The sequence below is a fragment of the Benincasa hispida genome, chromosome 10 (genome assembly GCF_009727055.1).
Source record: "Benincasa hispida cultivar B227 chromosome 10, ASM972705v1, whole genome shotgun sequence".
NCBI classification, from domain to species: domain Eukaryota; kingdom Viridiplantae; phylum Streptophyta; class Magnoliopsida; order Cucurbitales; family Cucurbitaceae; genus Benincasa; species Benincasa hispida.
The window spans coordinates 9,887,125-9,903,010 of NC_052358.1; the positions used below are offsets into that span (position 1 = coordinate 9,887,125).

Below are 15,886 nucleotides of genomic sequence, written 5' to 3' on the forward strand. Positions count from 1 at the left end.
CACAGCCCTTGCTACTTTAGCAGGGATCGCATCTTGATCTACCATAAACCAAAACTGTTCCTCCTGGTAAATTTGTCGATCTTTAAGTTCACGCCAGACATCTTCAATTGTCAAACAAATGCGGAATTTCGAAGAAACCCTAACAAGACTTTGATACCAGTTTGTTACGAAATCGACAATTAAAGAACACACAAAAGAACGTAGAGATAGAGAAGATCAACACACGAATATATCTGGTTCACTAACGGTGTGTTAGCTACATCCACGGGCAGAGGGAGAACAATATTATTAGGGACAGGAAATTACATCAAACGGCGCCTCTAAGGTTAGAGAGTTTATATAGCGCACTACTTTAAACCCTAGGATCATAATCATAAATAACTACAAATAAATAAATATGCTAAATACGAATTCTGAATAGGTTTCAGGGGCGTTGCTTGGTTGTTCGAAGCGCCAACATAATAATAACTACAAATAAATAAAAATGCTAACTACCTTAGGGTCACAAGCGAGACCCCAGTACTTGGTTGTTCGAAGCGCCAACAAACAAATTCAAGGCATTTTAACACATTCATTCCTCATTCTCATGAAATTCGCTATCGAGAATTTGCAGGATTGGGTTCCGTATAGAATTTTTCCACATTTGATTTTTTTTTTTAAATAATTAATTTAAATTACTATTTTGGAAATTTAATAATTTAATAATTAAATTTCTCACTCACTCATATATGACAAAGATATAATTAAAATATTTAATTTTCATAATTTCTAAAAATTAAAATTTATATATTACAACAACATTTTCTAATATTAACATATATATATATATATATATATATAAACTAAACAATGATTTTAAAACTAACAATAAACCCACTGTACTGTAGGTTTGTATATATTTAATCAGGGTAAGGTAGGGTAGGGGATGAGGGCGGTAATATAATCTCCATCCTCGTTCTTATTTAGACAGTGGAGAAAATTTCTAACCAACCCCCTCATTCCCTATCTACTAAGGGATTTTTCACCCTGTTCGAAGCAAGTCTCGGGCACTGTAGATTAAATGAGCATCTCTACTTGAACTATATATGGAAATAACACCTGTTTACTCCTATACTAAATTTACGCCAAAGGTTATTCATATGAAAATTTGGAAACCTTCATATTTTAGTAACGATGACTAGGAATGAGCAAACCCCTGAACTTGTCTTATTAGTTAATTAAGTTTAAGTCCTCTTAATTATGTGTTTAAGACATGTATTAGTAATAATGAAAAAGAATGCATTAAGTATGTTTAATGAAGATTTCATTTGAAAGGCAAGGAGAGGAAAATTTTTTTAAGTGTTACTTGTATATGCGTCCAGATGCTGAACCTAGTCGACGCGTAGAAAGTGGATAATGATAATGGAAAACCGGAGGAAGGGCAAGAAAATATGCTAAGTGTAAAAGCTTAAGCTCTCAGGTAGAAAGAGATATAATGACACTTAGTGGTAAGATGGAGAAATAGTTGTCTGAGATAGGTGTCGAGGTGAGTTCGAGAAGGTAAACACATATAGGATGCGTCAAGGAAGATGTTAAGTCAATGGCTAGATGGGTCGCGAGACACAAGGCATATGTTGACTAAGGGCCAAGGTTGAGCTTCGTGCTTGCGAGGTGATGGCTAAGCGGTTGGAGCTTATACGCTGAGCAAGGATGTGCGTATAAGCTTAAGAGAACGTTGAAAATTTCAGTGGAGGCTTGGAAATGTTGATAGGTAGCATGCGTTCATGCATGGGTTTAATCCGTGAAGGCGTGACACAAAGGCTAAGATGCGTTTGTCGAGAGAAGGGAATGTGTTGCAAATTTAGCCAATGCGATGATTTAATAACCTAGGCATTGGTGTAGAGATGGAAGATTTCAGCTTAATCACCAAGCTTGGTGGGACAACTGTCATGTTTAGATGCTCTAAACATGTTTAAGCTAGTTCTGATGTTAAGCATACATGATAACCATGCACTCCTAAGTATATAAGGGAGGTTGAAAGAAGAGCTCGGTTTGGTTGATCAAATTGTGTTAAGGGAGAAGAGTGCAACTGACTTAGAAACTTCATTGAGGTTGAAGAAAGTTGAAGGTGCCGATAAGAAATTCTTTGATTTTGGGTGGGTTGAAACTTGAAGAATTTTATAAGGGTTTAAGAGCTTGTAAACCTGATCGAGAAAAGTGAGAAGGCTGATGAAATCTAGTCTTGTTAGGAGGAATCAGGAGCTCAAAATTTGAGGTAAGGAAGTTCAGATTCTAAAATTAAAATTATGAAATCTGGATGTTTGATTTTGAGATGATGTTATGGATGAATAAGTAGACAACTGCATACGAAGAATAAGCAAACAGTTGATTCAGTGAGGTTATGTGTTAACACATACAACATAGCAAATCCACAATGAAGGTAATTTGAGTACATCGTATAGTGGATGTATGTCACATAGGTTGAGAAGTGTTTCAACGCTTACCCGAGCATCTTGAGAAGGGATTCCCAATTGTCATTTAAGTTATAAGGTAAGATGACTAAGGAATAGTTGATGCGTCGAAAATATGATGCGATAACCATTAGTATGCGATAAAGATAAGCTATGTGTAAAGCTCAAAAGGGAGCTAAATATACTGATCGATAGTCCTTTCCTTTTTAGGGAAAACACAAATAGGAGAGGCATACAACCCCTTGGATAAATAGCTTAAGACAGTGAGTGACTACACAAATTTTATGAATGATTTCTAACGCATAGACATTTTATATGAAGTTATTATATTACTATTTTCTCCAACACATGCCTTAAAAAGAATGTTAATTGCATGATCTATGTTTTTAAATGATGAAATTATTTGAGTTTAGCATGCATTTTTCAATAGCCTATGCCATGTTTTATCGCATGATGAAATTGATCAAGTAACTCCACATTTTACAAGGCACTATGTGTTGATATGAAACCATGAGGTATGATTATTTCAAATATGCATATTCTATATATGTTCTTAAATGTCTAAATGTTTGTGCCTTGTACAAACCCTACTCCAATGTTGGTAACAAAGGTACAGTAAGGTACCAGATTTCAATGATGTTAGGGATCTTTGACACCGAAGGTATATTATCGACGTCGATGAGATTGAGCAAAAGGGCTCCTCTCAATTAAGTTTATTAAGGATTGAGCGAAATGGCTCTCTCACATGTTCAGTTAGTGAAGTAGTGGAGTTTTTCATAATGATGTTAATGAGTTTTATTACAGGTTTTACACGATGTATTTTACGATTTCAATTCCATTTTCAAAACCCTGATTATGATTTTATAAATGTTTTCCTTGATAGGCACATTTATGTTATTTGTGATTTAAAGTATGTTTTATTTAGGATAGTCATTCACTGGGCTTTTCAACTCACTTTTTTTTTTAAAAAAATATTTTCCTCCCCAAGTAGAGGTCGACATCTCGAGGCTTAGCGGTATTGCCAATCAGTCTCTCCCTAGACCCTCAGGAATATTATAGTTTATGTTGAGATTGGTGTCCTAATTCTTCCGGAGTCTCGTAGTTTGTACACTTTGTTCACATTGTTATTAATAAAATAAATGTTATTTTATTTGTATTTACTCATATCCATTAGACAAAGATCCGTGGCTATTTTATGTAAACTTAAGCATGTATATGAAATATACAAGTGGATCATGCCTTAAGTAATAACCTAAATGGTCTGTAGTATAAGGATAAAGGAGGGACACCTTATCCTAGTGACACTACAGATACGACCTGCTTTGTAGAGGTTTACAAGTGTTATGAACTACTAAAGATGGTCTGATCCTGACCATTCATGTGGAGATATGCGAACGGGGGTGTCCTATACAAAGAGTTTGTATAAGACCGGACCGCGAGATGATTAGTCTCTTTATATAACACCGTATATAATTGAGACTTACATCTCACTAACATGACCATAGGTGACATGAACTTAATCCTGTGTGTTTTGGGAACTTCTGCCTATAAAGGCAGTCCTTTAATTAGTATAGGTGAGAGTGGCCAAATTGCCAACTCAACAAGCCTACCTTTTTGAGGATATGTCTAATTGAGGAGCTGGGAACTCAGTTATACAAGACAAAGAAATTAACTTCTTCCCTGAAACAGGGTAAGTAGATAGATTGCTCCCTTAAGGGCTGATTCCCGATCTTGAACATAGTGGCCACACCCTCTCTTTGGAAGAGAGACCTAGTCATAGTAGGACTATGACTTATTGTTCATTAAAGGAATCAATAGTACATAAGGAGTTAAATGTAACTACAGGGGCAAAATGGTAAAGTAGCTCAGCTGTACTTACGAGCGATTTATGAAGGGTTATCGCACTATTGATTAGTTAATATGGACACAAAAATATATCTGTAGTGAGAAGAGTGCAGTTGTCGGTCTTTAGTGGAGTGCCCGAAAGTTAACGGATGGTAGATCCCATGACTAAAGAGTTTAGTCAGTTATTCTGGACCTTCAAGTTACAGGTCCATATAGTCCCCCTAGAGCTCAATGGGTTTAAATTGAGAATCAGATTTTGGGATTAGTTTGAAGTGTTCAAATTAATAATAGGAAATTCAATTACATATGATATAATTGGTGTGATGTATGAGATACATCAAGTGGAGGAATTAATGTAATTATGATTTACATTAAGTACCATAAAATAGAAAAATAACTATGGTTTGTATGTTTCATGAGATGAAATATTAAAACTATAGGTTATAAATATAATATGGTAAGTTGGTTATCATATTTATTTATAATATTTTCATTATATGAAAATTAATTTCCTTTTCTCTAATAATTGATTGAGTGGGAGGGTATTAGAAGTTTTATAGTAACTATGAGATAAAAGAAAAATTGTTTTCCTAATTTTAGAAGTTACTTCATTCGAAAAGTACTCATGGAGACAAGTTATCAAGTGAAAGAGTTTCACTAAGCGATAGCCGTTGAGAGACTAAACGATCATTTAAGAGTTGACAATATGATCATTGACCTTTTGATCGTTGCTACACGATCAAGTAGTAAGAGTCAATGCGATAGGCTTCGTTTACTAAACAATCGAGCACATCATCTATGCGATAGATTGTGTACTTATCTCCCACTTGCTCGATCGTCTACTCGATCATAGACATCCAGTCTCTTCTCAAGCCAAGATCATACAGAGCCCACAACTCCTGGATTCTCACACCGAGAATAACAAGTAACCATTGTGGTGGTGTCTTCACTTAGTTCATGGATCGAATTAGACTCGATTAGGTTCGAGGAGCTGTTTGCTGTTCGTGTTGTTCATGTGGTGATCGTTGTGTTCGTGTGTTGTTGTCTTTGGACGCATTGTAGATTGTTTAAGGGATTCTTGAAGAATGGTTCTTTAAAGGTATGCATCCTCTATCCCTTGTATCATCATTTAGCATGTTGTAATTTCTATTTTTGCATGACCTATTAGTTTCCATTCTTAAACTGTAATTGTTTAGTGTTCAATTCGAATGGAATTTAATATGATCCCTTCTACTGCTCATGGAAATCCTCGCGTTTTATATCCTTTAGTTTAGGTGGCTCGTATCATTCTGTTTAAGTTGTATTTCCACGTTAAGAGGAGAACAAAGTAGAGTTTGTGTTGTATATAAGTTTGATTTTTTTTAAAATTTGTTATGTATGTTTATGTTGATATTTCTTATTAGCGGTAAACTATATGTTAAAAGTGGTTGTTGCAGTTATGTGTTGAGTTCTATACTAATTAGGTTTAACAGGTGCTAAGAATACTGGTTTCCATGAGTATGTTGGGAGTAGTTGCCATAAAAAGATTGGTAATTGCTGTCACCACATCTCTTCTCGGATTAAGAGGGTAATCTGGGATGGGTGTGATAAGTTGGTATCAAAGGATAAGGTTTTGGGGAGTAGAATCATGCATTATATTTGGAGCATATGAATAATGTTATGAGCCTAATAATGTATATATGACGGAGTGACTTGGAAGATGGCTGAAAGGGATCGTGACCCTACCAGAGATCTCGTAGCTTAAGGGGATCTAGAGTTAGTCAGAGGACCGATAATGAAAAAATCTACATCAAAGGGAGAGTCTAGTACCCCTCAGGTCAGAGCCGATCCTAAAATGAAGGATAGAGTCTTTGATAAAATTGCTCAGAGATTAACAGCTAGTGTAAGATCTGTATCGGCAGTTCCTGAGAAAAAGTATGGTATTGAAAGAATGAAGGCACTGGGTGCCACTGCTTTTGAAGGCATTACTGACTCCTGCTGAGGTGTGGTTGATTTAGTTAAAGAAGTGTTTCCAAGTAAGTGGATGCCTAGAGGACTGTAAGGTTAAATTGATAGTTTTTTTTTTTTTTTTTTACAGAAACAAGTAGAGCAATGGTGGAGAGTGATAGATTCGTGAAGAAATGGATAAGAAGAGATGTCATAGAAGGAGTTTAAAAGAATTCATACCATGAGGCAAAGAGGAATGAGTTTTTGAAGCTTGTTCAAGGTAGTATGAAAGTTATTGAGTATGGACAGAAGTATACCGGGTTATCCAAGTATGTTCTATAATCATAGCCAAAGAGAAATACAAATGTAAAAATTTTGAGAGTGGTTTAAGGAGGGAAATATGGACTCTCGTTACTTCTACAACTAACTAGACCTATTTTTCTTAGTTAGTTGAGACTGCCATGCGAGTGGAGGAGAGTTTGATAGAGGATAGGTAGGATAGAGAAGTCTCTAGAGGGGAGAAGAGGAAATTTGCGTCAGGAGAGTCTAGCAGGAGAGATTTTAGGCCTCATTTTAGTGGGCTAGTGACCTTTCAAGGTAGTACAACTGACAGACAGCAGATGAGAGGCAGATAGAAATCCGGTCAGACATTTGGGGGAAGATCAGGATGTTCTGGGGAATCAGTGGCCAGTACAAGTAGGAAGCCCCAGTGTACCAGATGTGGTAAATTTCATGTAGGCCATGCTATGAAGAACATAATGTCTGTTATCAGTATGGAAAACTTGGACATTATAGGAAGGGATGTCCTCAGTTGATTTCAGGGGCACAGACTGAGCAAAAAGCAACATCCCAAGTAGTGATGCAGCCTAAGGTAGGCATAATGGGCAAAGAGGGCACTAGTGGTGCCAAACAGAAGAGTGTAGTAGGACGACCACGTCAGTAGAGCAACATTTACACCATAACCCAGCAGGAGGCTAAGGATGCACCAGATTTCGTTACTTGTACGGTCTTTATTCATGATAGACCTGTACGTATTTTATTTGGTCCATGAGTGACTCGTTCATTTATTTCTAGTATGTTTGCATTGAATATTGATAGGCTGCTAGAAACTATGCCGATGGAGCTAGTTATTTCTACCCCTATAGATGATGTGCTGCTTGTTAATAATTATTATAGAAACTGTGTAATTCACATAGAAGGACAGAACATGAAGATTGACTTAATTCCCCCAGAATTGTTAGAGTTTGATGTTATTCTGGGGATGAATTCCTTGTTTAGATATCATGCATCTGTGGATTGTTATAAGAAAGAAGTAATGTTTAGATTGCCAGATCATGCAGAAGTAGTATTTGTAGGGGGGAAAGAAAATGCTCCCTTCTTGTCTGATTTCAACAGTTAAGGCAAGAAAGCTACTGAGTAAAGTTGTACAACATACTTGGCCCATGTAACAGTTTCTTCATCGAAGAAGATAACACCAGAAGATGTTCCTGTGGTGTACGAGTTCCTTAATGTGTTCTCTAAAGAGCTATCAGAGTTACCATCGGATTAAGAAGTGGAGTTTACCATATATTTGATACCAAGAATAGCACCTATCTCACAGACACCATACAAGATGGCTATAGCTGAGCTGAAGGAATTGAAAGCACAATTGTAGGAATTAATAAATAAGGACTATATTTGGCCCAGTGTGTCATCTTGGGGAGCACCAGTTTTATTTGTGAAGAAGAAGGTGACACATTCAGATTATGTATTAACTACAGATAACTGAACAAGGTAACCATACAAAATAAGTATTTGTTTCCTCGTATTGATGACTTGTTTGATCGGCTGAATGAAGCATCAGTATTTTCAAAGATTGATCTAAGATCAAGTTACCACCAGTTGAAGGTTAGGGAGTCTGATATCCCTAAGACAACATTTCGAACTAGGTATAGGCTTTATGAGTTTCTGGTTATGCCATTTGGTTTAACTAATGCTCCAGCAGTGTTTATGGATTTAATGAACATGATATTTCATGCATACTTGGATAAGTTTGTGATTGTTTTAGATGATATCCTGGTGTATTCAAATAACAAAGAAGATCATGTAGAGCATTTGAGAATAGTATTGCAAATACTACGTGAGAAATAGTTATATGCTAAGTTTAGCAAGTGTGAATTCTGGTTAGAACATGTGGTATTTCTAGGACATGTGGTGTCTGCAGTAGGAGTCAGTGTTGATCCTTAGAAGATTGAGGCTGTAGTCAGATGGGAACGACCTACCACAGTCATAGAGGTACGTAGTTTCCTTCGTTTGGTAGGTTATTAAAGGAGGTTTATGGAGGGTTTCTCGAAAATAGCTCTTCAATTGACCTATTTGACCAGAAAGGATGCTAAATTTGAATGGGTAGATGACTGTGAGCAAAGTGTTGAAGATTTGAAGCGAAGATTGGTAACTGCGCCAATCTTAACTCTTATAGTGCCAGGAAAAGAGTTCAAGATTTACTGCGACATATCTAGACAGGGATTGGGATGTGTGTTGATGCAAGGTGGTAAAGTTATAGCTTAAGCTTCCAGGCAGCTGAAGAAGCATGAAGGTAATTATCCTACTCATGATCTGGAATTAGCTGTTGTGTTAGCATTAAAGATATGGAGACATTACTTGTATGGTGAAAAATGCCATATCTTTACAAATCATAAGATTTTGAAATATATATTTGATCAGAAGGAGTTGAAGACAAAGACAATGGATGGAGTTGATAAAATATTATGATTGCACTATTGATTACCATCCAAGTAAACCAATGTGGTAGCTGATGCTTTGAGTAGAAAGTCCAGCTGTTCCAGAGACATGTTGAATTCTTTAATGGGAAGTAACAAGAATTCAAAGGAGCCAATGCAGCTTTTTCAGTAGGTCATTTAGAAGAAATGATAGCTCATTTCTAGGTAAGACCTACACTAACAGATGATATCACTGGGGCTCAAATGACAGATGATAAACTCAGTAAGTTGATTAAAGAAATTAAACAACAACAAAGATCAGATTTCATGTTAATACATGATGAAGCGTTAATGAAGGATAACATATTATGTGTTCCTGATGATGAGTTGTTAAAAAAATACCATGTTAGAAGAGGCTCATAAGTCAGCCTATGTTATGCATCCAGGTACACCGAGATGTACAGAACCTTGAAGAACTCTTATTGGTGGTTAGGAATGAAGAAAAACATAGCCAATTATGTAGATGGATGTTTTATCTATTAGCAAGTTAAGCTAGTATGTCAGAGACCTACAGGTTTGTTAAACCCACTTCCAATATTGGAATGGAAATAAAAGCACGTGACCATGGAGTTTATGTTTGGATTACCCATAATACTTAGTGGTTATGATAGGATTTAGGTAATAGTAAATAGGATGACTAATACACTAAAGTTTTTGCCCATTAAAGCTACGTTTACCCTTGATCAGCTGGCTAAATTATATGTTGACCAAGTTGTGAGCCAATTTGGAGCTTCAGTATCTATTATATCATATAGAGATCCAAGACCCACTTCAAAGTTCTGGCCTAGTTTGTAAAAGGCATTTGGTACTAAGCTACATTTCATTACAGCCTTTCATCCATAGATGGATGGACAGTCAGAATAAACGATCTAGACTCTGGAAGATATGTTGAGAGCTTGTGTACTATAGTTTAGAGGTAGTTGAGATACACATTTGTCACTGGCAGAATTTTCTTATAGGAATAGTTTTCAATCAAGTATCGATATGATACCGTATGAGGCTTTATATGGAAGACTTTATAGAACTTCAGCTTGCTGGAATGAGGTTGGAAAAATATAGCTAATAGGACTAGAGTTAATCCAGGAAACATCAGAAAATGTTAAGCTAATCAGAGAGAATTTGAAAATAGCTCAAGACAGACAAAAGAGCTATGAAGATAAGAGAAGAAGAAAGTTAGAATTTAAGGTCGGAGATAGAGTTTTCCTAAAGTTATCACCATGGAAATGGATACTCAGATTTGGTAGGAAAGTAAGCTAAGCCCCATATATATTAGACCTTACAAGATAATTGAACGTGTAGGGCCAACAACTTACAAATTAGTTTTACCTACTGAATTATCCCAGATACATGGTGTTTTCTATGTATCCATGTTAAGGAGGTATGTGCCCAACTCTACTCACATTCTTCGAGAGCAGCCAGTCCAATTAAAGGAAAATTTTTCTTATGAGGAAGAACCAGTTTAGATTTTGGATAAGAAAGAGTAGGTGTTAAGGAACAAGACTATTCCGTTAGTAAAAGTCTTGTGGAGAAATCATGAAATTGAGGAAGCTAAATGAGAAATATATATCCATACCTGTTCACGTGAGAAGTCCCAGTCAGATTTTGAGGAAGGTAAATTGTAACCCCTGAACTTGTCTTATTAGTTAATTAAGTTTAAGTCCTCTTAATTATGTGTTTAAAACATGTACTAGTAATAATAAAAAAGAATGCACTAAGTATGTTTAATGAAGATTGCATTTGAATGGCCATGAGAGAAAAGATTTTCTAATTGTTGTTTGTATATGCGTCTAGATGGCGAACCTGGTCGAACGCATAGAAAGTGGAGAATAATAAAGGCAAGCCAGAGGAAGGGCAAGAAAATACGTTGTAGAAGCTTAAGCTCTTGAGTAGAAAGGGATACAATGACGCCTAGTGGTAAAATGGAGAAATGGTTATGAGAGATAGGTGTTGAGAACCATGGTGAGTTCGAAAAGGTAAACACATATAGGATACAGCAAGGGAGATGTTAAGTTAATGGCTAGATGGGCCGCGAAACACAAGGTGTATATTGACTAAGGTCCAAGACTGAGCGTCGTGCTTGCAAGGCAATGGCCAAGCGGTTGGAGCTTATGCGTTAAGCAAGGACGTGCGCATAAGCTTAAGAAGAGGTTGAAGAGTACAATGGAGGCTTAGAAGTGATGATAGGTAGCATGCGTTCATGCATGGATTTAAGTCGTGAAGGCGTGATGCAAAGAATGAGATGCATTGGCTGAGAGAAGGAAGTGCATTGCAAATCAGCCAATACGATGGTTTAATAACCTAGGCGTTGATGTGGAGATAGAAGATTTTAGCTTAATCATTGAGCTTAGTGGGACAATTGTCGTGTTTAGATGCTCTAAACATGTTTAGTGGGCTAGCTGTCATGTTAAGCATACATGATAACCATGCACTCCCAAGTATATAAGAGGTTGAAAGAAGAGCTCGGTTTGGTTGATCTAATTGTGTTAAGGGAGACGAGTTCAGCTAACATAGAAACTTCATTGAGGCTGAAGAGGGCTGAAGGTGCCGAGAGGAAATTTTCTGATTTTGGATTGGAACTTGAAGAATTTTCTAAGGGTTCAAGAGCTTGTAGACCTGATTGAGCAAAGTGAGAAGATTGATGAAATCTGGGCTCATTAGGAGGAATCGGGAGCTCAAAATTTAAGGTAAAGAAGTTTAGTTAAACGGATGCTAGAATTAAAGTTATGAAATTTGGAAGTTTGTGAGATGATGATGCAGATGAATAAGCAAACAGCTGCATACAAAGAATAAACAAGCAGCTGACTTAGTGAGATTATGCTTTAACGTATACAACATAGCAAATCTACAACGAAGGCAATCTGAGTACATCGCATAGTGGATTGACGTCACATAAGCTGAGAAGTGTTTCAACCATTACCCAAGCATCTTGAGAAGGGATTCCCAATTGTCATTTAAGTTATGAGGTAAGATGGCTAAGGAATAGTCGATGCGTTAAGGATGGTTTTGATGTGCCGAAAATATGATGCGATAACCATTAGTATTGATAAAGTTAAGCTATGCATAAAGCTCAAAAGGGAGCTAAATATACTGACCAAGGGACCTTTCCTTTTTAAGGCAAACGCAAATAAGAGAGGCGTACAACCCCTTGGATAAATAGCTTAAGACAGTGAGTAACAAGTTTTAAGAAGTGTTTTCTAACGCAAGTTTTATGAATGATTTCCAACACATAGGCATTTTATGTGCAGTTATTATATTACGATTTTCTCCAATGCATGCCTTAAAGAGAATGTTGATTGCATGATCTATGTTTTTAAATGATGAAATTATTTAAGAGTTTATCATGTGTTTTCCAATAGCCTATGCCATGTTTTATCTCACGATGAAATTGATCAAGTATACTCCATGTTTACAAGGCACTATGTGTTGATATGAAACCATGAGGTATGATTATTTCAAATATGCATATTCTGTATATGTTATTAAATATCTAAATGTTTGTGCCTTATACAAACCCTACTCCAATGTTGGTATCGAAGTTATAGTAAGGTACCCAAATTTCAATGATGTTAGGGATCCTTGACAGGTATGGTAAGGTGGTCAAGACCCAATTCAGCTCTATGTGCACATATGACTATATTATCGATGTTGATGAGATCAAGCAAAACGACTCTCTCTCATCTAAGGTTATTAGGGATTGAGCAAAAGGGTTCTCTCACATGTTCAGACAGTGGAGTAGTGGAATTTTTCAGAATGATGTATTTTACGATTTCAGTTCTATTTTCAAAACCTTGATTATGATTTTATAAATGTTTTCCTTGATAGGAACGTTTATGTTATGATTTGAAGTATGTTTTATTTAAGATAGTCACTCACTAAGCTTTTTAGCTCACTTTTTTTTTCTTTAAATGTTTTCCTCCACAGGTAGCGATCGATATCCCAAGTCCTAATGGTTCTGCCAGTCAATCATGTTGGGGTTGATGCCCTAAATCTCATAGGGTCCTATAGTTTGTAAATGTATTGAACAAACTTATTGTTTATTTAATAAAATATATGATATTTTATTCCATTTTTTAGTTGCATTAATCACAAACTAATAAACTAACATCCAAGGTTATCTTGTAGCTTAAACATGTATGCAGAGACATAAGAGTGGATCATGTTTAAGTGATAACCTAAATGGTCTGTAGTAGATGGATAAGGCTAGGTACCTTATCCTTGTGACACTATGAGTATGACTCATTTTGTAGGTGTTACAATTATTGTAAAGTGCTATAAATGATCTGATCCTGATCATTCATGTATAGATATATGAGCGAGGATATTGTATACAGAGGAGTTTGTATGAGACCAGACCAAGAAATGTTTAGTCTCATTATATAACACCGTTCATAATAGAGACTTACATTTCACAAGGATGGCCATAGGTAACATGACTTTAATCCTGAGTGAGTTGTGAACTCCTGCTTATAAGGGCAATCTTTTGATTTGTATGGGTGAGAGTAGCCAGATCGCCGACTCAACATGCCTACCATTTTGGGGATTCGTCTGATTGGAGAGCTGGGAACACACCTACACAAGAAAGAATTCACTCATTCCTCAAGGTAGGAGTAAGTAGATAAATTGCTCCCTTAAGGGCTGATTCCAGGGCTTGAACAATGTGGTGTTGCACCCTCTCCTGGCTCGAGAGGGGTCTAGTCATAGTTGGACAATGATCTATTGTTCATTAATGGGATTAGTGGTACTTAAGAAGTTAGATGTAACTACAGGGGCAAAAGGATAATTTTGGCCCAGTTGTACTTACGAGCAATTTGTGAAGGGTCATCGTACTATTGATTGATTATATCCAATGGACACAGAAATATATCTGTAGTACGAAGAGTGCAGCTATCGGTCTTTAATGGAATGCCCGATAGTTAACGGATGATGAATAATTTAATTAAAGAGTTTGATTAATTATTCATGTACCGTTGGAGCTTCAAGCTACAGGTCCATGAGGTTCCTTTGGTAGCTCAATAGATTAAATGAGAATCAGTTTTTGAATTGATTTAAATTGTTCAAATTAAAAGAGGAATTTAATTATATATGGTATAATTAAGTTATTTTAATTATATGTGATATAATTATTATAATGTATTTGATATATTATGGCTTTAGTGAGAGTAAATTAATATTTGAATATGAATTATATGAATTGTATTCATAATTGTTAAATTTAATATAAATGTGATTTATATTAAATGCCATATGAGAGAGAAAAGAAACTATAGGTTATATTGTATATGATACAATATTAAAACTATAGGTTATATGTTATATTTGATATAATATATATATATATCAAATACTTTTCTAATTTAAAAATGAGTGAGGGAGTTACAACTCCCTCCCTCATGGGTGGTGGTTGTACTTTTAGCTTTAGGAAGAGAGGAGGGAGTCTCCTTCTTTACGACACACACTGTGAGAAATACATAATAGTTCTGTGATTTTTGAGTGGTTAAAAAACGTTCTCAACTCTTTCTCCTATCTACTCAAACCAATTTCCCTCATTCCAAAACAGTTAGAGCCCACCACTCCTAGGTTTTCTACCTGAGAATATCGAGGAAGCCTTCGTGGTAGTGTTTAGATCTTGATGGTGGTATACTTGAAGAAAGTCTTCAAAGGCAAGGGTTTCTGAAACCCTAAGCTTTTTCTTTTGTTAAAGTATGTTATAATTTATGTAAATGCATATCTTGTTTTTAATTAAAGAGTTTGATTAATTATTCATGTACCGTTGGAGCTTCAAAAGTTTGACCAATTGAAGAGTATGAGCTCTACACGATTTTGAAAAAAACATTTTGATGAGACAAGTAATAAATGAAAGTAGTATATATAAATTAAAAAAAAAAAAAAGATACGTTAGATAATAGTAGTAGTGTTTTTTTTTTTTTTTTTTTTTTATAAAAGATAGAAATTAAGGGGAGCAATGAATGTGACGGAGAACTTTTTTTTTTTTTTAATCCAAATGGAATTATTTATAAAACTTAAAACTAAGGGAAACTATTTCAAATGGTAAAACTGCTGAAAATATTTACAAGATACATCAAAATTTTAGAACTATCAATGATAGACTTCTATCAGTATCAGTGTCTATCAATATCTCTAATAGGCATTGATAGAAGTCTATCAACATCTATCATTGATAGTTATAAAATTTTGTTATATTTTATAAATATTTTGATTTATTTTTCTATATCTAAAAACAACCCTAAAACTAAAGCTCACTTAAAACTAAGGGGTAAAATGAAAACTTGCTTTCATTGGTCAAGGAGAATAGAGAAAGATAGAGAGAAAGATGATATGATATGAAGGCTATTCATTTGGTTAGGGTTTTAGTCACACTATAATAGAGTTGAAATAAGCTTTTAAATACTATAAAAGCTAAATGGCCCCTATCAAAAATAGACATTAAATAACATAGTATTAAATACTCCAATTGGAGACTTAAATGCACGTGCCAATGCATGAAACGTGTGGTTTCTTCTCACTTGTATGCAACTTATGTATTGTACAAGTTTAATAATATTCATATTCTCAAAAAAAAAAAAATCAGTAACATTTTTTAATAACAATGAAATATTAAAAAACCATTTAAAAAAGAAAAAAAAGACGTGGCATATTTCTATTAAATACTAGTTGAGTCGTATAAAAAAGATGGGTGGAACTCAATTACGTTTTTTTACTAATATATCTCTACACGTAAAACAATGCAGATTTATTTTAATTATGAATGTCCTTAAAAAGAAAAACTTATAAAATGGTTGTTTGGTTAATTAGATTTTAAACCTCAGATTAAAAGTTTAGTAACTAGATTTACAAGGTTGTGTATGATAATCTGCAGCCATAGCCATGGTTGTCCAGAAAGCTAAA

At 35.3% G+C, this 15,886-nt stretch overlaps 1 protein-coding gene across 1 annotated transcript; it reads left to right on the plus strand.

Moving 5' to 3' along the window:
* The first annotated feature begins 6,069 nt into the window (after positions 1 to 6,069).
* Positions 6,070 to 8,768, plus strand: LOC120088914. Its single transcript, XM_039046351.1, has 5 exons — positions 6,070 to 6,256; positions 6,373 to 6,431; positions 6,994 to 7,092; positions 7,995 to 8,281; positions 8,585 to 8,768. Exons 1-5 carry the CDS (start codon positions 6,070 to 6,072, stop codon positions 8,766 to 8,768), a joined length of 816 nt encoding a protein of 271 aa, XP_038902279.1.
* Positions 8,769 to 15,886: the final 7,118 nt, after the last annotated feature.

Bases quoted from the DNA above. Each gene is read 5' to 3' on its own strand.
- LOC120088914 (XM_039046351.1), top strand. From the start codon at position 6,070: ATGAAAAAATCTACATCAAAGGGAGAGTCTAGTACCCCTCAGGTCAGA. The intron at 7,093-7,994 runs GTAGGCATAATG...TAACTGAACAAG, and splicing joins AAGTAGTGATGCAGCCTAAG to GTAACCATACAAAATAAGTA. The intron at 8,282-8,584 runs GTATTCAAATAA...CTATTTGACCAG, and splicing joins GTTTTAGATGATATCCTGGT to AAAGGATGCTAAATTTGAAT.